The sequence below is a fragment of the Orcinus orca genome, chromosome 20 (assembly GCF_937001465.1).
Source record: "Orcinus orca chromosome 20, mOrcOrc1.1, whole genome shotgun sequence".
Classification (NCBI taxonomy): Eukaryota; Metazoa; Chordata; class Mammalia; order Artiodactyla; family Delphinidae; genus Orcinus; species Orcinus orca.
In genome coordinates, this window is record NC_064578.1 from 46,608,744 (window position 1) to 46,629,993 (window position 21,250).

At 53.2% G+C, this 21,250-nt stretch overlaps 1 protein-coding gene across 2 annotated transcripts in view; it reads right to left on the reverse strand.

Annotated features, from left to right (window-relative positions):
- The window catches only part of FCGBP (Fc gamma binding protein), an 83,229-nt gene that overhangs the window by 11,495 nt on the left and 50,484 nt on the right, over positions 1 to 21,250 (reverse strand). For both annotated transcript variants that reach the window (XM_033430957.2, XM_049703720.1), the window contains 10 exons: positions 18,509 to 19,079; positions 15,855 to 16,459; positions 12,771 to 13,338; positions 8,846 to 9,438; positions 7,351 to 7,936; positions 7,044 to 7,243; positions 5,674 to 5,815; positions 3,097 to 3,434; positions 1,183 to 1,756; positions 235 to 851 (listed from right to left, as the gene is read on the reverse strand). In XM_033430957.2, coding sequence (XP_033286848.1) covers positions 235 to 851; positions 1,183 to 1,756; positions 3,097 to 3,434; positions 5,674 to 5,815; positions 7,044 to 7,243; positions 7,351 to 7,936; positions 8,846 to 9,438; positions 12,771 to 13,338; positions 15,855 to 16,459; positions 18,509 to 19,079 — 4,794 coding nt within the window. The remainder of the gene's footprint in view (positions 1 to 234; positions 852 to 1,182; positions 1,757 to 3,096; positions 3,435 to 5,673; positions 5,816 to 7,043; positions 7,244 to 7,350; positions 7,937 to 8,845; positions 9,439 to 12,770; positions 13,339 to 15,854; positions 16,460 to 18,508; positions 19,080 to 21,250) is intronic.

A 21,250-nucleotide genomic window follows, 5' to 3' on the forward strand; every position in this document is an offset into this window, starting at 1 on the left:
CTACCCTCTGAAGCAGGTACTGTTCTTAGACCCATTTTACAGAGGAATAAACTAAGGCTCAAGATGGGGAAGCCACTACTCCAAGCCATCCAGCTCCAAGGCCTATACTCTCTCTCGATCCCTCCATCTGCCCTGTTAACCTGTGAAAGGCAATCAGAGTAGTGGCAGACCCCTAACTGTCCCAGGCAACTCCAGGGCTGGTACATGCTCTTGCCTGGCCCACTGACCCCTCACCTGCAGCTGTCGGGGCCGGCGGGCACTGAGGGTGAAGCTGTGGCCGTAGATGTGCAGGGTGACAGTGCGGGTGTAACTGATGGCCTGGCTGCCCCGGTGCTCATTGTCTACAGTGACCGTGAAGTTCTCTACCCCCGGGGGTAGTCTGTGGCAGGGCATACTCAGCAGGTACTCGCAGGCGCCTTGGAAGTTGAAGTGGTGCCGATCCAGGGTGATGTAATGGGGGTCACCCCAGGCCTGACACTCAGCTGTGCTGATAGGGCGGCAGCCATGCTGGCCTGAGGGCAGTAGGGCACACTCTTCACCTAGCCCGCAGCTGGCAGGCTTGCAGACCAGTGAGCCACCGCCAGGCCCGCAGTGGCACCGCTGGGAGCAGGTGGCATCAGCCCAAAACTCGCTGCCTGCCTCGTGGTAGGTGCCGTTGGCCCAGCAGCCGCAGCCACCATCCAGGGGAACGCAGCGGTCGGTGCTCAACACGAAGCCTGAGTCACACTGGCAGCCCTCGGTGCAGGGGCCCCCACATGGGGCAGAGGCGGTGGGGGGTGCAGGAGACGGGCAGCTGGCTGGGCAGGGGGGGCCACAGAGCTCGTAGTGGCTGTTTTCTGGGCAGGAGAGCTCTGTGGGTGGATGAAGGAGTGGGAGGGAAAGAAAGGGAGAGAATGGTGTCAGGAGGTGGGGTCTGAGGATAGGGTAGGAGGAGACAGACAGAGACCACGAGAGACAGAGCAGGAGACAACGAAAGACACAGAGACAGGGAGAGAGAGGATGAGAGACAATCAAAGGGAGACACAGAGACAAGCGCCAAGAGGCTGAGAGACAATAACAAAAACAGAGAGACAGAGAGAAAAAACCAAACAAACAGACCCAGAAGGACTGGAGTGAAACCAAACCAGCCCCAAAGAGACAGGACCCCTGCCCCCAGCTTCTGCTCTGTCCCCCAGCACTCACCGCAGCCGGCCTGCGTCCTCCAGTCCTTAATGACAATCCCAGCAGCCTGGCAGGCAGCGGCATAGGCAGCCAGAGCCTGGCAAAGTATGTCCTGGGCCCCACCGCCCAGGCAGACATCCAGAACGCAGCCCTTGAAGAAGCTATCAGGGGCCACGTGGGCATGGCAGGCAGCGAAGGGGCCTCCGGAGCCAGGGGCCAGGGGTCCACAGAAGCCAGGGCCCCTGTACTCCTCCAGTCGGTCCTCGGCACATGTTGGGCAGGACCCCTGACATTCATCCCAGCACAGTGGGTCCCAGCCTGGAACCCGCCAGCTGCCGCCCCAGACGGGTATGGAGGGAGCCAGCGTGCCGTTAGGGAAGGCTTGGTCGTTGCTGGGGTTATGGTCCATGTTCCCACAGAGCCCACACACCACACCGTGATAGCTACTGGGCAGCGTCACCTCCACTCGCCAATCCCAGTCATAGCTGACCCGCAGCCCGAAGTCGGTGGCCAGCACCGCTCTCGATACGCCCTGGGTGACTGAAAGCTGCCCACCGGCCACAGAGACAGGCAATGCCGTCAGCACGCCGTTCACCTGGGGGAAGAGGGGGAAGGGAGGCAAACATAGGTCACTGGAGATGCCGAGACCCGGCTCTGGCCCCCTGCCTCCCTTGCTCGTCCTGCCGTGGCTGGGAGCTGCCAAGGCCTTCCCCGTGACTGCTGGTCATATAGTCATTTGACAAACATTATGGACATCTGCTCTAGTCCAGGCCCTGGAGAATGAAAGCCCACTCTGTTGCTTTTTCTGGGTTTCTCTTTTTTTTTTTTGCGGTATGTGGGCCTCTCACTGTTGTGGCCTCTCCCATTGTGGAGCACAGGCTCCGGACACGCAGGCTCAGCGGCCATGGCTCACGGGCCCAGCCACTCCGCGGCATGTGAGGTCTTCCTGGACCAGGGCACGAACCCATGTACCCTGCATCGGCAGGCGGACTCTCAACCACTGCGCCACCAGGGAAGCCCTGGGTTTCTCTTTTGATCTTTGTCTCCCTCCCTCATCTCTCTCTCTCTCTCTCTCTCTCTCTCTCTGTTTCTCTCCCTCTTTCTACATCTAGACCTCTCTCTCTCTCTCCGGATTCTCTATGAGTTTCTCTCATTTGTCTCTCTCTCTGGGCCCCCTCCCTTCTCTGTGTCTCTCTCACTTGTGCACTATCTCTCTCTGCATCTGTGTGTGTGTGTGTGTGTGTGTGAGACATTCTCTCTCTAGGTCCATCTCTCTGGGTCTCATTCACCTAGTCCCTCCCCCTCTCATCATCTCCTGTGCATCTCTGTGTGTCTGGGCATTTCTTCCACTCACTCACCATCATTTATTGAGGGCCTGCTCTGTTCCGTACTTCATTCTCTCCCTGTGAGCTGACATTAATCTGCATCTCCATTATTCTGGGCAGTCCATCTCTCTCTCTCTCCATCTCTCTCAATTTCTCTTCATGTCGGAGGCTCTGGGCCTCTCATTTGTTCCCTCACAAACAGTCAAGGGTGCTTACCTGGGTCAGACCCACAGCTGAGCACTTTACATGCATCACCTCACTGTGGGGCAGGGCCTGCTATGATCCCCGTTTCACAGATGAGGAAACTGAGGCCCACCAAGTCAAGTCATTTGCCCAACATCACACAGCTCATAAGGAGAGCCTGGATTCAAACACAGATCTCTAAAAAGGCAAATTCTAAAAAGGCAAAATTTAAGTCCTACATTAAAGCCCTTAACAAAGGGCTAGACTCATTTAATTCCCAATAGAGGGGTGATGTTTTTGTTGTAATTATTATTGCTCTTGCTGCCATTTTGTTTCAGGCCTAAGTGAAGAGAGAGAGCACTGAGCTCCTAACTGTGGCTGGCAGGACCCTTCCCACCCTACCTGGGGGCTCAGGGGCCATCCTTACCCGGACTTTGCCGATCTCGCCTTTGTGGATGGAGATGGTGGTGTTGAGGATGGTCACGGTGACCAGCCTCACGTAGGACACAGAGGGGTTGCCCCGGTTCTCATTCTTGGTGGTGACAGTGAAGGATGTCAGGCCCTGGGCGCTGCTCCCTGGGCAGCTGGTTGATGCCAGCACATAGCTACAAGTACCCTGGAAGTCAAAGTTCCAGCCATCGAAAGAGTGGTAGTGTGGGTCGCCCCACAGCCAACACGTGGCCTCGTAGTTGGGCACGCACACACCCTGGCCATTCTTCTCCTGGCATGTCTCCTGTGGCTGACACGTCACACCATGGCACGGGTCTGGGGGCAGAGGAGAGAGGACCTTGAGGGGCTGCCAAGCATACGGCCAGCTACTTCCCAGCATCTGCCCCAATCTGTGCGAAGGATACTGGCTCTAAGGGCAACTGGGGGTGAGACCAGATTCCAGGTTCCTCCCATCTGAGATGCAGGCCCTACGGTCTGCCATTTCTGAGACCAGGCCCTGGGTACCCCTCCACGTCTGAAACTCTGTGTCCAAGACCCTGTCAAAGGTCCCCACATCTGAGACCCAGGCCCTGCTGTTTGTTGTCTGAGACCCAGGCCCCGAGGTCCTTGCAGCCAAGACACAGGTCCTAGGGTCCCTACATCTGAAACCCAGGCTCTGGGGTCCCCTTGCTTGAGATCTCAGCCCCAGAGGACCGAGGTCTGAGACCAGAGACACAGGAGTCCCTGTGTCTGTGATGCTAGCCCTGTGGGCATCCATGAGGACATCCACAGCCCAGGGTTCTCTGTGTCCAAGACCTCGGGCCCGGGTTCCCCCACACCTGAGCTCCCAGCCTCCTGAGGGCCACCACACCTGAGACCCAGGTCCTGGAGGTCTCTGTGCCCAAGACCAAGGTACTTCAGGAACTTTCTGGTGAGAAACTAACCCCAGAGGTCCCACCATTTGAGACCCTGACCCTGGGGTCCTTGTATCTGAGTCTCATAGCCTGGCAATCCCTCTGTGCAAGATTCTGTCTCCTTGGGGTTGCTGTGCCTAAGACCCTGGCCTTGGGGATCTCATTTCTCAGGCCTTACCTCCGAGGGTCTCTTTGTCCAAGACTGTTCCTAGGGCCACTGAATCTGTGAACCCAGCTTTTGGAACCCCTGTGCCCAAGACCCCAGCCTTAAAACTCCCTTCTCTCTCCCCCTGTGCCAGTTTTCAGTTGACTGCCCCTTAGCTCCAAATCCACCAATAAAGTTAGGTTTTGTCAGCAGAAGGTGCTGGAGGGTCACGGCAGGAGGAAGGGGCTGCTCTGCTTCCAGTGGGCTTTGCTCTCCAGGCTCCTGGTGGCAAGCAGGGCCAGCAGCCTGGTGGACACCCACTCGGTGAGGTTCACTGGCCCCAGCTGGTTTCCCAGCGAGTCACTCAGGCACCCCGGCAGGTGGCTTCCCAGTGAGTTTTGCCAGCACCCCAGTGGGGGTTTTCCCACCTTCCAGCTCAGCCTGCACAACCTCTCTGCCACCCTCCAATGAGATCTGCCTCTCAGCCTTGGAGTGGGGGCCGTCTTCCCAATTCCTCCCTTCCTTAGGTGCTCTGCTGTAACCTTTGGGGGCAGGGGCTGCTCCCTACATCTGCTCTTCCTGTGTTCGTCGGTGTTCTTTTTATCCCTTAGTAGTCAATCCCTATTACAAGCAAAGAATTCTATTAAACTTTCCCTATTTAAGCTACTGTGTGGCTTCTGTCTCCTGTTGGACTCTGACCAAGATACTCTGGTCCCTGGGAGTCCCTGATATCCTGCCCATCAGCCCTGAGATCTCAGTCAGTTCTGGAGGTATATCCCTTTATCCTCAGGAATAATTCTCTGCCCTCCACCCCGTGAAGTCAGTCCTGTGGGGTGGCTTTGTGGTTTAGACTTAATCCTGAGAGGTGTCCCCTGTCTGAGAGTGTGTCCCTATAAATCCTGATCTTTCACTTGAGGTGGGTCCTGTATTCAAGACCCTGGCTTTGGTGGGGTCTCTGCCTTAGACCTCAGGACTCTGTGGGTCCCAGTCTCCTCTACCCCTTGGGGATGGTGTCTGAAACCCTAAGCCTAAACCCGCATACCAGTGGCCAGCAAACTATACACTTCCAGCTGCCGGTTTCTGTAAATAAAATTTCATTGGAGCCACACCCCATTCACTTACAAAGTCCACAGCTGATTTCATGCTGCAAAGGCAGAGGTGAGTAGTTGTGACCAAGACCATATGGCCTGCAAGTTTAAATATTTACCATCTGGCCAATTAGAGAAAAAGTTTGCCGGTCCCTGCCTTACACTGACGGTCTCTGCCATCTGCCCTGGGAAACCTATCCCTGAGGGTTCCCACAGCCTGGTTTCCACCATAAGAGTCCCTGCCTTCCAGTCTGAAGGGCTACTGCCCCTGGCCTTGGGAATCCCAGCATAGGGGTCCCCAGGTCTGAGACTTCAATCCTTAGTCCTCTGTGCCTCCCACCGTGAAGAGCCGGGTCATATCACCCTCAGCTGCAGAGTCCCCGTCCTCTGTTACCCCAGCCACACCGGCCCTGGCCCCAGCCCAGCACCTTTGGTGACGCAGCTCAGGACGCCTCCCGAGGGCTGGCACACCTGCTCTGGATTGCAGCTGTGGTCCTGGCACAGCAGGCCTTTTCCGGCGTGGCACACGCACTGCTGCTGGCAGTTGTCAATGAGTACAGTCTGCCCCAGCTGTGGGGACAGAAGACACAGCTATCAGGGCGGGAGCTGACTCTGGCAACTTTGGTGTTCCGGGCATAAAGGGGTCTGGAGGACATAAAAGGGACATCTTCCAGCAGGGTGGCCCCTTGTCTAAGGCACAGCATGGCCTTGGGGCCCAATTTATTCATTCATTCAGTTTCATTCATTTACTCACTCATTTATTTATTCCAAAATAGCTACTAAATGTCTGCTGTATGGGAGAAACACAGGAATTAAGGGCAAAGGCTCTGGAGCAGATTGCCTGGGTCTGAAGCCTGTTTCTGCTATTTCCAAGTTACACCACTCTGCTCAAATTACTTAGCCCCATTATGCCTCAGTTTCCTCATCTGTAAGTTTCAGGTAATAATGGCACCAACTTATGAAAGTATAACTGAGTTAATAATCCATATAAAGTACAGATGAAATGAAAAAGGATTTCCTTTAAAGACCCAGAATGGAGAGGAAGCGTGGGTAGCGATGAAATAAGATTGGGAAAATGTTGATTATTTTTGAAGGCTGAGTGACGGGTACGTTGAGATTTACTATACTCTTCTCTTGACTTCTGCCTGTGTGAAAATTTTTATAATAAAAAGTTTATATATAACATTATATAAAAAGTATATATATTATATAGAAATCAATAAATTCATATATATTGTACATACAGCACTTAAAGCAGTAACCGGCACACAGTAAGCACCATACGCCTGTTTGCTGTAGTACGATTATTATTCGTATGAGGAGGCAAACAGAGAGGGTTCCTGCCCTCACAGAGCTCTCAGACCTTTGAGGGAGACAAACTTTAGATAAACACACACTCAAATCAAAGGAAAAGGAGTAACTCTCAGAGAGTGGCAGAGGGAAGCAGAGGGAGTTAGCCTCTGGTATCACAGAGACGAAATCTAGACCTGGATACAAAGCCGAAACTTGACCTGGGGAGCCAGGGGATGGTTTCAAGTTGCAGGACCTATGGTCATATTTGGAAGGGTCTTACCTGCTACCTTGGGGATGGTAGACGAGAGGGAGCAAAAGTGAGGGCTGGAAGGGAGACAGCTGGGAGAGGACAAACTTGGACCACGGTGGGGCCATGGCGAGGGGAAGAGGAGTGGGTGGGAGAGACGTTCAGGAGGCCAAGCGGACAGGCCGTGGGGCTAATGGGCAGTGGGAGGGGGGTCCAGCTTGCAGTCCCCAGCTCTGCCCAGGATGACCAGGTCCCTACCTCGTAGTAGACACCGTTGTGGTAGCAGCCGCATTCCTGGATGGGCACGCAGGCTTGGCCGTCGTTGAGGAAGCCGGAGTCACACTGGCAGCCCTCGGCACAGCTATCTGGGCACTGTGGGGGGGCACTGAGTGCCCAGCAGCCCAGGGAGCAGGTGTCTGCACAGAGCTCGTAGTGGCTGTTAGGGGGGCACTGCATCGCTGCAAAGAGGGCGTGCAGGTCAGAGCCCCTGGGAGTGAGAGGCTGCAGGGCCCAGGGTCTGCCCCTTCTGTGCCTCTACCTCCCCCTCTCTCTGCCCCTCACTCACGACAGAAAGATTCGGTCCTCCAGGGCTCGACGTGGCCTCCAGCTGCCTGGCAAGCACTCACATAGGCATGAACGTTGCTGCAGAGAATGCTCTCGTTCCCGCCACCCACACAGAGATCAAAGACACAATCTTTCAAGGGACCCTGGGGGTCCACCAGCTTGTGGCAGGCAGCCAGCGGCCCCGTGGGGCTGGTGAGGAGCCCACAGAACTGCTGCTGCTCGTATTTCTCCTGCAGCTCAGGTTTACACTCCAGCTCCGTGTCACAGCTTTCGCCGGGCTTGCAGGTGGGCAGGCAGGGAGAGCCTGGCACTGCCTCCTGCCAGGAGTTGCCGAACTCATTGGAGCTGCCTGCCTGTGAGCCGTCGGGCTTCTGGAAGTCGTCCTTGGGGTCGCCGTTGTAGTTCCCACACAGGCCACACAGCTGCTGGTAGTAGTTGCCTGGGATGGTGACCCGCACATTGTACGCGAGGTCATAGGCCACGCGCAGGCCAAAGTCAGTCTCGATCACAACGTCTGAGCCATGCTGGGAGGCGCGGACCTGGCCCTCGGCCAGCACCACAGGGAGCCTCTTGTCCACACCATTCACCTGGGAGGTGGGAGATGCCGTGCTTCAGAGGGTACACTTTGAGAGGTCAGACCCTAGATCAAGCCCCTGCCTGACACTGAAGATCTGTGTGACCTCACCTCTCAGGGTCTTGGTTTCCATATTTGCAAAATGGGCCTAATAATAGGGTCTTGTAGTGGGTTGAATGGTGGTTCCCCAAAGATATGTCCATCTAGAACCTCAGAATATGACCTTATTTGGAATAAGCGTCTTTGCAGATGTAATTAGGGTAAAGATCTTGAGATGGGATCGTCCTGGATTAGGGCGGGCCCTATATCTAATGACAAGTGTCCTTAAAAGAGCCAGAAGAGGAGAAGATACAGGGACACACAGGGGAAAAGGCCATGTGAAAATGAAGACAGGGACTGGAGTGATGTGGCCACAAGCCAAGAACACCTGGAACCACCAGAAGCTGCAAGAGGAAAGGGAGGATTCTCCCCCAGAGCCTTTGGAGGCGGTGCATCTCTTGCCAACACTTTGATTTCGGACTTCTGTCCTCCACAACTGTGAGAAAATAAATTTCTGTTGTTTTAAGACACCAAGTTGGTGGTAATTTGTTACAGCAGCCTCAGGAAATGAATACAGGTCTCAATGTAATAACACCCTTATGAAAGCAGGGACCAGGAGGGAGGGGAAGATGGAGTGGAAGGGGTAGATGTCCGGAGGGGATAATCAAGGGGCAGGGAGGTGGAGACTGAGCTACATGGGAGAAGGTCTTGGTCCCCCACTGTAGGCTCTGACTGGCACCCCCTCTCTTTGCAGACCCCATGCCTCCCACATCTACTCAGAGCTCTGTGCCCCCTGCCCCTGGCCTGAGTGCTACACATGCTCCACCCACAGATCACCCTCTACCCCAGGCCCCTTCCCTTCACGTTCCAGCCCTGCTCTCACCGTGACCTTCCACTGCTTCTGCTCCAGCCGCAGGGTGAAGTTGGCCACCTGGACAGTGACCACCCTGGTCACGCTGACTTTCCCATTGCCCCAGGCCACGTTCTCCTGCAGGACGGCAAACTGGGCCAGGCCAGGCTGGGTCCCGCAGGTCCGAGCCAGTGAATACACACAGGTGCCCATGAAGTCGAAGCGGCGGCTGTCGAAGGTGGTGTAATGGGGGTCTCCCGATGCCTGGCAGGTGGCAGAACCCACAACCACACAGCCCAGGACGCCACCGGACGGCTGGCAGGCCTCGTGTGGGCCACAGCTGGAGGGCTCACAGGACACCAGGCCACCCTCCTCACAGTGGCACAGGGAATTGCACCCCGACCCCGGGTGGAAGGTCTGGCCGGGCGGGTGGTAGGTGCCCTCGTACACGCAGCCACAGGAGGGCAGCGGCACGCAGGACTCACCGTTGAGCACGAAGCCCTCATCACACACGCAGCCCTCTTTGCAGTCGAAGCCACAGCCCCCAGGCACCGGGAGGTCTCCGCAGGACAGCGGGCAGCCGTAGGAACACGCCTCGTAGTGACTGTGGGGCGGGCAGCTCAGGGCTGCAGGGAGAGCAGCCATCAGGATCAAGAATCCCTGCTCCCTGGGGACACCGTGGACCTCCCCCCACCCACACGCATGCACACACACATGCTCACACACACTCACACGTATAAGTGGTACAGCGGCAAGGAGACCCTCTGTTCAGTGGGGCCTGGCAAACATATCACAGTTAATCTACTCCTGATAATTAAGATACTATTCCAATTTAACGGTGGTCTGGGTTTATCTGTAATGTCTTTAATGACCTTATTCAAGTTGGTAACAAGTTGTGGATCCGTGGTACATATTTTAACCATGCAAACGCGTGTGTGTGTGTGTGCGTGTGTGTAATCTACGCAGTGTATTTGTGAATGCAGTATTTTTAGCTTCTTCACTCTATAGCAGTAATGCAGTAGTAGTGGTAGTAATTCTATAGTAAATTAAAATATTTGGCCAGGGTGGTAAAGAAAAAAATGAAAAAGAACCCCTGTTTCTCTCTCCAAACTCCAGTCATCCCAGATTATAAAACAGGTGGTTTCCTCACAAAAAAAGAACAAAAAACCCCCCCCTAAAACGGAACTCACTCAAGCCTCTATCTGCACCATCCAATACGATAGCCACATGTGGCCATTTAAATGTAAGTTAATTAAAATTAAGTAAAATTGAAGATTCAGTTCCTTGGTCACACTAGCTCGATTTCAAGTGCCCAATAGCCACACGTGACTAGTGGTGACCAGATGGGACAGCTTAGGTATAGAACATTTCCACCATCACCAAAGTTCCATTGGACAGCACCATTATAGAGCTAATATCCAGTTTACAAGAGAATCAGGGGACAGAGGGACAAATTAAATACACTGTGAAGAAGCAACGAGCCAAATCCAGAAAGTAGGAAATTCTGTAGAATAAATGACCTGTTTTTTCCATGAACAAAGGAAGGGGTGGATAGAGGGATAGACATGTGATAAAGCAAGTGTAGGAAAACACAGATCGTAGAATGTAGACGGTACGTATACGTGTGTTCACTGTAAAATTCTTTCAACTCTTTTGTATATTTGAAAATTTTCATAATAATATGATGGAGAAAAAAAGGAGGGGGCTATTACAGGATAAAAATGAATGCAGAAAAATCAGCCCAGTGCAGTGTGGATTTGGTCTGGATCCTCATTCAATTAAAGCGAAAAAACCACATTTTTTAGACAATTGGGGAAATTCGCACCCAGGTTGGGTATCAGAGGATGTTAAAGAATTAGTGTTATTTTTGTTGTTGGTAATAACAGCACTGTGGTCATGTTGCTTAAAAGTCCTATCTGCTGGAGACGTTTACTAAAGTATTTGTGGCAAAATTCATGTCTAGAATTTGCTTTAAAATATTTCCACAAAATAAAAAAAGAAAGGGGTGGTGGTGGAGGAGATAGATGAATGAGAATAGCAAAATACCCACAAGAGCTGAAGCTGGTGCTGGGCACATGGGTTCAGGCACCCCCCCAGGCCTCCCTCTGCCTGGTGTCTGAGTCCTCACAACCCAGTCTTCTAGAACTTCCAAGGGGTCCAAGGGAAAGAGTAGTTTTAAGGAAATGAGAGATTCTCAATTACTACAGAGGCCATAGAATGCAACAATTAACTGTACAAATTCAGGAGTCAACTGGCCTGGGCTCAAATCATGCTGCCCTGCTGTGTGACCCCAGGCAAGTTACTTAATATCTCTGCGGTTCCATTTCCTTGATGATCCCACCTCACAGGGTGGTGGTGAGGATGAAATGAGAGCTGTTAAGCCCTTAGAACAGAACCTGCCCAGTGGGAAGTGTGCCACACAAGTCCTGGCTCTAATTATGCGAGTTCTTCCTAAAAACGATCGGCCTGAGAATGCGCCTCTGATGGAGTTGCATCTGCTTTCCCACTGTCCCTTTTGCAAGTGTGCTTCTCCCACTTTACAGAAGAGAACAATCCCGAATCTTAACACAGTGTGCTGCCGTGGGGATGTGAAAACTTCCAGGGACACGAAGGGACAATTTCAAATATTACCATAAGCGTGGAGACAATGGATGACAAATCATTACTGGTGACAAATCATTACTGGTATCAAATCAGTTCCAGCTCTGCTCCCGACAAAACAGAAGGAGGGCCTCATAGAATCAGCTGCTTAGGAGTCATAAAAAGTAAGTTTTATGGCATCTCTCAGTGCGACTAACTTCCCTGCAACTCAAAAGGGGTTCAAAGAACGGAGTGATGTTGCTCTAGCAGAACTCCTGCCACTTCCATCCACTTAGTAATATCATATCTACAAAATGAAAAATAGAATTGATGCTACACCCTGTCTCCTTCCAACAACAGACATGAACGACTGGGGGAAAAACCCATCCATCTCATTAAGAGATGTCTTTCCAATACGTGTTTATATATATATATATATATATATTTTTTGTGATACATGGGCCTCTCACTGTTGTGGCCTCTCCTGTTGCGGAGCACAGGCTCTGGATGCACAGGCCCAGCGGCCATGGCTTACGGGCCCAGCCGCTCCGCGGCATGTGGGATCTTCCCAGACCGGGTCACGAACCCGTGTCCCCTGCATCGGCAGGCGGACTCTCAACCACTGCGCCACCAGGGAAGCCCTGTGTTTAATATTTTTTATCGGTTGTGTACTAACGAGACTTGCAATGATAACTCTCTATCCTTTTTTTTTTTTAACACTTAGGGTCTATGGTCTGAGGCATTTCTAAAACTTATTAAATGTTGCTCACTCATGCATATGTTTGTGGCAGAGATGTACGATGGGGATTGTGACAGACGGACGCTGGCCACCCCTTACTCTGGGCTCGGCCATGGTACTGACTTTGGCCAATGGGACATTAGCAAATGTGACGTCAAGCAGAGGCCTGGAGTGTGCTTGCCCACTGGGGGCTGTCCGCCCTTGCTGCTCTTTGGAACCTTGAGACCACTGTGTGAAGAAGCCTGTGCTAGTCGGCTGGAAGATGAGACCAAGCAGAGCAGAGACAAGCAGTCCTGACCGAGATCCTCCAAACCAACCAGCCTGACAACTGCCAGATGTGCAGGCAGGGATCCTTAGGAGCTCATCTCTGAATGACAGCTGCCGAATGGGGATCAGACCTGGGGCCACCAGCTGTATCCAGCCATCTTACAAATAGTTACTGCATCTGTGACTTCCTAGCGGTCGTGATCCCAGGCACGTAACAAACTTTCTGAGCCTCTGGTTCCTCATCTGTTAAATGGGTATAACCATAGCCCCTACCTCATGGGGCTGTTATAAGAATTCAATGACTTAATGATATTTATACATTAATGAATATACGTAAGGCTGAGTCCCCCAGTCGTCACTCTCAGTACTCACGGCAGAGTTGCTCACTCCTCCAGGGGTGCACAGTGGCCCCGGCGGCCTGGCATGCAGCAGCGTAGGAGGCCAACGCGTCACACAGTGGTCCAGACTGGCCTGGCAGCAGGCAGCGGTCGTAGACGCAGTCTCGCACGGCACCCTGTGGGTCCAGTGTGTGGTGGCACTCCCGGAAGGGCCCACTGGGGTCGGCAAGGATCCCACACTCCTTCTTGCTCTGCAGCTGCTGGGCCACCAGGTTGTCCAGCTTGGGACAGTCGCCTGGCTCAGCTGCTCCACAGCCTGGCCTTGTTTCCTCCTGCCAGCTCTTCCCGAAGGCCAGTGCGTTGGCAGCTTGGCCTCCACCCCTCAGAGCCAGGTCGTCAGCTGGGTCCCCATTGAAGTTCCCACAGAGCCCGCACAGGGCCCCCGCATAGCTGCTGGGCACCTTGGCAGTCACATGGGCATCCCAGTTATAGGTGACAGTCAGGCCAAAGTCTGTGCGCACGACAGCATCTTGGCCCTGGCGGAACACCTGCACCTGCCCATCTGCCGCCTGGAAGGGCAGGTACTGAAGGATGCCGTCCACCTGGGTAGAGATGCGGGAGGACCAAGAGGTCAGGGTATTCAAGGCTCTGTGACTCACCCCTCACTCACTCAGCTCTGGCTACTCTGGGCTCCTTGCTATCCTCTTGAGCACATTATGCTTGATCCACCTCAGGGCCTTTGCACTTGCTGTTCCCACTGCCTGGCAAATCATCCACCTCTCTTCATCCTTCAAGTATTTGCTTAAATCCAAATCCCTAACCCACGGCCTTCAAAGCCTACAGGATCTGTCTCCCTATTACCTCCCTGACCTAACCTCCTCCCACTCTCCCCCTCACTCATTCTGCTGTAGCCACCCTGGCTTTCTTGAGATTCCCCCAACTCTCCCAGTTTAGTCTAACTTTAGGGCCTTTTCACCTTGCCAAGAACACCGCCTACCACTTTTCTCCTGGCTGCTTCCCCTTCATTCTTTAGGACTTGGCTTAAATCTAAGCCCCTTCCCTAGAACATCCTGCTTAACCTTGGCTCTTGTCCACCTTTGTGCCTGCACCACCTCCCACATCACTCACTCAGGCTCCCTGCTGTCTCCTTGCTGTCTCCCAGAACATATTAAGTGCACTCCCACCTCTGGGCCTTTGCACTTGTTGTGACCTCTTCCCGGGATACCTCTCATCACTCTTTAGTTGGCCACCTCTACTTCGTATTCTAGGCATCAGCTTTGATCCAAACCCCTTACGATGGCCTAAAAGACCGTACATGATCTGAGCCTCACTGCTCTCCAATTTAATTCTTCAGGACTGCCTCCTTCCCCACCCTTGCAACTCCAGCCATGCAGGCATTTTGATATTCTCCTGAACTCACCAAGCTCAGCCCAGCCTCAGGGCCTTTGCACTTGCTATACCCTATGTACCCTATGCTTGCAACATACCTACCCTCTTCCACATCTTTATTCTTTGTCTGGCTGCCTCCCCATCACCCTTCACATCTCAGCTTAAAATGAAATCCTCTACCCACTAGGCCCTGCGTGTCCCCTCTTTTCTGACTTCATCCCCTACCCACCTCTCTATCCCATCTCCCCAGGCTCACTCTTTCAGGTGCAGCCTCCTTGGCCCCGTGCTGTTCTCCTGAACTCTTCAAGTTCAGTCCAGCCTCAGCCTTTGCACCTGTTGTTCCCTCTGCCTAGCAACTACTACTCTTCACCTGGTGGTCTCTTCCTCATCCTTCAGGTTTCAGATTAAATCAAAAGCCTCTATCATAGCCATCCCCTCCATCATCTCCTACCTCGCTCTCCCTTCCCTCTCTCCATTCCAGGCCCACTGGTCTCCATGCTGTTCCTCTACCCCTCATGTTTGTTCCTGCCTCAGAGCCTTTCAGTTGCTGTTCCTTCTGCCTGGAACAGTCTTCCATCCACTTCCATCCCTGCCTGTTCCATCTCTTTCTTCAGGAAAGGCAATAGAATGCAGAGGTTAAGAGTATGGACTCTGGAGCCAGACAGCTTGGCTTCAAATATTGGCTCTGCCACTCATTAGCTGTGTGACCTTGAATAGTTGACTTAACTTCTCTGTGCCCAGATTTCTCCTCTAACAAGATTACCTATTTCACAGGGTTGTTTTTACAGAGATTAACATACGAGTTACTGTATATCAAGCATTTAACACATAGAAGTAAATTATATATTTATATTTATATATATATATATATATATATATAAAAAATTTACTGGGTGGTGGACCCTGTAAGAACCCTCTGTCCAGAACCCTGTGGGCCCATCTGTAAGTACCCCCACACCCCTGTAACACCCCGCCAACACCTTTTGTTCCCGACTTTTCACATGTCACCTTACTCTCTGAATATCAATTTTCCTCCAGAAAATGCACCAATCTTTAACTTTGGAGGGTTCATAACAATAAAACATTGAGTCAACATTTACTGAACACTTGTTGGGCACCAATGTCTCTTTTAAACATCCTACAGGGCTTCCCTGGTGGCGCAGTGGTTGAGAATCTGCCTGCTAATGCAGGGGACACGGGTTCGAGCCCTGGTCTGGGAAGATCCCACATGCCGCGGAGCAACTAGGCCCGTGAGCCACAACTACTGAGCCTGCGCGTCTGGAGCCTGTGCTCCGCAACAAGAGAGGCCGCAATAGTGAGAGGCCCGCGCACCGCGATGAAGAGTGGCCCCCGCTTGCCACAACTAGAGAAAGCCCTCGCACAGAAACGAAGACCCAACACAGCCAAAACTAAATTAATTAATTTAAAAAAAACAGTTTAAACATCCTACAAATAGTAACTCGTCAAACCTCCACAACCACCTTGTGAAGCGGCTTGCATTGGCGAGGCACCATCTTATTACCCCATTTGTCAGAGGACAAAACTGAGGCACTGAGAGACAAAGTCACACAGCCAGGGAGAGGCAGCACCGCCTGGCTGGGGGGCCCCAAGCCTAATCACTGGCCACAAGGTCTTCTAGCAGACCCCCACCCTCCCCCAGTGGTCAGACCCCTACTCCTTAAGGGGAATTCCCTGCCCCTCCACCCGGCCTTGGGCACCCATCACTCACCAGTACTCGCCCAGGGTACTCCCGGCGCACGGCCACCTTCACACCACGAGCCTCCACGCGCACGGCGCGCGTGTAGCTCACCGTCTGGCTGCCCCGATGCTCATTTTCCACCAGCACCCGGAAGGCAGGCAGCCCCGCGGCCTGGCCGCACGAGCCGGCCAGCAGGTACGTGCAGGTGCCCATGAAGTCGAATCGCCGGCCGTCGAAGCTCACGTAGTGCGGGTCCCCAGACGCCTGGCAGCTCCCGAAACGGTCGGGGTAACAACCCAGGAGACCGTTCTGGACGCGGCAGCGCTCTCCAGCTGGGCATCCCTGAGTGTCGCTGCAGCGCACCTGCTGGGTGGCAGCGTCACAGGTGCAGCGCCGCCGGCAATACTCATCGGCCCACACCTCCTGGCCGGGCGCGAGCGGGCGGCCCTCGAAGCTGCAGCCGCAGGACGAGGCGGCAACGCAGGCGCCGCCGCTGGCCACGAAGCCCGGGAGGCACACGCAGCCCTCGACGCACGGGCGCGAGGAGCAGTTGGACGGCACCGCGGCGGGGTTGCAGGAGGCCGGGCAGGCGGGGCCGCAGAGCTCGTAGCGGCTGTTGGCGGGGCAGGACAGGGCTGCGGGGACACGGGAGCGGGGTCAGGCCAGCACAGTCAGAACGTGCCAGGACTTCCCTCCCCAACCCAGCTCCTTCCTCAGAGCTCCCCATCTCAGTTAATGACACTTCCACCCTTCTGGGTGCGAAGGCCCCAAACCTCAGAGATATAGTTGATTCCTTCCCCTTTATTCACTGGACAACCAACATGTCGGTAAATCCTGTGAGCTCCATGTTCAAGATCTATCCAGAATCTGCCCCTTTTCCCTTTCACCACAGTCCCCACCCTTGTCCTGTTCACCCCAGCAGCCTCCTGCCTGGTCTCCCCCCTGCTCCCATCCTGCATCCCATTCTATTCCTCACATGCAGCCAGAGGGATCCTGTGAACACTTGAGTTAGATGACATCCGTCTCCTGCTCAGAGGCCTCTTGTAGCTCTGTCTCGCTCAGGGTAAAAGCCAGAGCCCTCCTACTGGTCCATGAGGCTTCCCATAATCCACAATCTGCCCCCATCACCTCCCTGTCCTCATGTCCTCTCACTTTCCCTCTGGCTCACTCCGCCCCAGCCACAGTGGCATCCTCTCTGGTCCTCACACTCCCTCCTCTGGGCCTTTGCACTGGCTTTTCCCTGTGCCTGTATTAGCCTTTCCTCACATGGCATGTGGTTAAGAGAAGGTTACTGGAATGTAGATGGCCTGGGTTCAAATCCCAGCTCTCCCCTTCTTAGCTGTGTGATTGTGAGCAAACAACTCCAATTTCTCTGTGCCTCAGTTTCCCCATCAGTAGAATGGGATAATAATAGTCCCAGTATCACAGGAGGCTCATCTATGTAGAGACACCCCCATGTAGAGCATCATTATGAGCTCACACTGTTGCCTAATCCTGGTCTCTGTTCCAATGGCAGCTTCTCCCAAGGGTCTTCCCTGAGCACTCTCTTCATGAGTCTCCCATTTGCTCTTATCCCATGAACTCTGTTTCTTTTGCTCTCTGAAGCTATTCCACAGGTTACTGCTTACTCTCTGTCTCCCCTGCTAGGATTATAAATTCTGTGGGAGTGGGACATAAATTCTTTGGGACAAATTCTGTGGGAGAATTCTGTCTCCAACATGGCTGAATCTGCAGCACCATGGACGGGGCCCGGCCCCCAGGAGATGCCCAGTAAATACCTCGAAAATGAATGGGTAGATGAGTGAATGCACTCGTGCTTCTTTTGCACCAGGCATTGGGGAACTCGGCGGTGGTGGGGAGTGGTGTTCACTGGGCAGTGAGGACACAGCAGTGACCAAGACAATCCCCAAATGGCCTCAGTGTCTCCCCTCGACTTACCCCTCTCTGGAGTTCCTGTCCCAAGCCAACGGGCCTGGGCCTGGAAGCCTCCTCCTCCTTCCTGTGCTAGCCTTTCTGCCTCCTGAACGTTTCTCTGGGAGCCTCACAAGGGCAGAGACAGGTGTTTTGGTCCCCACTGTGCCCATCGTCAGCACAGGGGTGGGGCCAGATAGGGACTCAGGGAATGCATGTTGGATGAATGAATACATGAGTGAATGAATGATTCAGTGGATGGATACCTGGCTATGGAGCTGGGACTTTATCCAGAAGACATCGGGGAATCATGGAAGAGTTATAAATGAAGAGATGTTCGCATGTCTGCTTTGGGACATCTCATGCCAAGTCTTTGCACATGCCCTTCTCTCAGCTTGGAACCCACTTCCTGCCCCCCCTTTTTTCTATCTAGCTCCAATCCCTCCTACAGCCTTCAGATTGGGCATCCCTTTCTCTAGGAGATCCCACTTGATTCCCCAGACTGAGTCAGGAAGCTTCTCTGGTCTCCCATAGCCCCTCTGAACTTCCCCCATCCCAGCCCTGACCACTCTGGACTGTCACTGTCTAGTGTGATACGTCTGCCCCAACCTTAGGCTCACTGTGGGCACAGCCTGGCCATCTTGGCCATTGCTCCGTCCCTGGCATGGTCCAGCTCCAGGCTGGATCACAGTAAATGCTCAGATATTGAGCAGATGCAAGGGGTCCCCTGCCTCCCACCATGTGCTCCCAGCCCCCACCAGGGTATCACTCACGGCAGCTGGCTGGCAACCTCCAGTTCCCAACAGAGATGCCAAACTCCAGACAGGCCTGGGCGTAGGCGTTAAGGGCACGGCACAGGCTGGCCCGGTCCCCACTGGCCACACATAGGTCATATACACATTCCTTCAGGAAGGGCTGGGGGTCCAGGGCATCACGGCAGACGGCAAAGGGGCCATCGAGCTGGGTCAGCATGCCGCAGAGACGGCTGTCCTCATAGTGCTGGGCCTGGTCTGGGGTGCAGGAGGGACAGTTGTTCTGGCAGCCGTCCTCACATAGGTAGTCCTCGTCGTCCAGCTTCCAGCTACTGGCAAACTCCACAGCATCAGGAGCCTGCTCCCGGTCAGGTGTAAGGAAGTCATCAGTGGGGTCACCATTATAGTTGCCACACAGACCGCACACCTGGCCTTGGAAGTGCACGGGTAGGCTCAGTGCCAGCTGGGCATCCCAGTCATAGGTGACTACCAGCCCGAAGTCCAGCTCTACCATGGCCCGTGTCCCACTCTGGTACACGCGCAGGCGGCCCTCAGCCAGGGAGGCAGGCAGGCGTGAGCGCTGGCTGTCGATCTGCAGAGGGAGTCAGGAGAGGAGGGTCAGATCCCCATGTGGTCTGGCCTTCAGCCCCTCTTCTCCTCCCACTTGCTTCCCCTGCTCTAGCTGCGTGAGGATTCCTTCCTCCCATTAGTGCCACTGACCAAGCCTCAGGATCTTTGCTCCTGCCTTCCCCATGACCTGAAATGTTCTTTCCCTAGATATACACTTGGCTCACTCCCTCACCTCTTACACAAACTTTGCTCAAATGTCACCGTCTCAGGGAGGCCATCCCAGACCACCTTATTTTATATGGCAGCTCCTCCCTACTCCCTATTCCCCTTCCCTGCTCTATTTTTTTCCCTAGAGTGTCTAACCTTCTAAAATGTCATCTGCAAATATCTGATGTTTATCACCTCTCTAACTTGACTACGCTGTCAGCTCCACGAAGACAGGGCAGCTGCTTCATCTCCAGTGCCTAGAACTGTACCTGGTAGAATAGCAGGTGCTCAGGAAGTGAAGGAAGCCCCTGCTGTATTAAATAAACATCCACTGGGCACTGACCCTGTGCCTGGCCCTGGCCTGGGAGATCCTGGAGATACACTGATGACAAAGACAACCCCAGACCCTACTCTCATGGGGCTCCCAGTCCAATAGGGGAGACAGACCTGTCACTAGACAATGACAGATCAGAGTGATCAGGGCTGGGATAGTGGAGGCACAGGAGGCTGCAGGAGCCTAGAAAAAGAGCCAGACCCAAACCTTCAGGTTAGGGAAGGCTTCCTGGAAGAAGAGACAGCTGAGCTGAGCCATAAAGGACCAGTGAGAGATAGCCACGAAAACCAGGAGGGGGAGTGGTGTTCCTCTGCAAATGTCCTGAGTGGAGAGAGAGTCCAGCCAGGAGATAAGGAGTGTGATCTCTCTGTCCCCTGGGCCCATTTTCCTCTTCCTAAGCATGTCTTTCTTATACTTTCTTCACAAAGTCTTGTCTTAGCCGAGAGGATGGGATATGAAAAAAGGAGTAACAGGCAGAGGGGACAGCATAAGCAAGGTCAAAGGTAAGATAGATCGTTCATTCGGTCAGCAACGCCTCCATGAGCCTACCTGTGTGTCCAAGTCTTTGCCAGGCAGTGACCGAGACAGCCCACATTCACAGGCTCTCAGTCCAGGGACCATTGTTCAAATCTGTCTTTCCCCTAAGACCAGTGATCTTCATTTTTAAATGACACAAGTAGTGCCTGTTCAGTACAGAAAACTTACAAAATATGCACGGGCAAAAATGAGAAAAGAGAAAATCACCCATACTGCTGTACACGTACACACGGGGAGGGGGAAGGGTAAGCTGGGACAAAGTGAGAGAGTGGCATGGACATATATACACTACCAAATGTAAAATAGATAGCTAGTGGGAAGCAGCCGCATAGCACAGGGAGATCAGCTCGGTGCTTTGTGACCACCTAGAGGGGTGGGATAGGGAGGGTGGGAAGGAGACACAAGAGGGAGGGGATATGGGGATATATGTATACGTATAGCTGATTCACTTTGTTGTGCAGCAGACTAGCACAACATTGTAAAGCAATTATGCTCCAATAAAGATGTTAAAAAAATACTCACATTTATGAATCATGCCAGGTTTTTTTCTACCTTTAAATATATTTATACTTAAAAAAAAATAAGGAGACCATGCTGAAGTCACCATTTCATGAACTCTTTTCTCCTAAGAAGCTCTTGTGGACATCCTACCATGATCCTACCAGGAACTCTAAACCTTTGTCAGGTCACTGACCTCTGTAAGGATCTGACAAAGTAATGGACCCTCTCCCTGAAAAACTACACAGCATGTGCAAGATTCTGCACACATAAGTTCAAGGGATTTGAGGTCCCCCTGAGCTTGTGTTCAACCTCTCTAGCCTTCAAGAACACTCCTTTAATCCACTTGGTTATTAATCTCACAGATCCACCTGCACACTCACAAAACGAGGGAGATACAAGAATATTCATGGCAGTACTGCTTGCCAGCATGAACAAGGCATCCAACCACAGGGGCCTGAGCTAAATGAACTATGATGCATCCAGCCGATGACAAACTGTGCAGCTGTAGAAAGGAAAGAGGAGGCCCCCTTCCTACTGACAAGGAGACAGCTTCAGAATGCACTGTTCAGTGCAAAAAGTCAAGTTCAGAACAGAGCACAAGCACGGTACTGTTT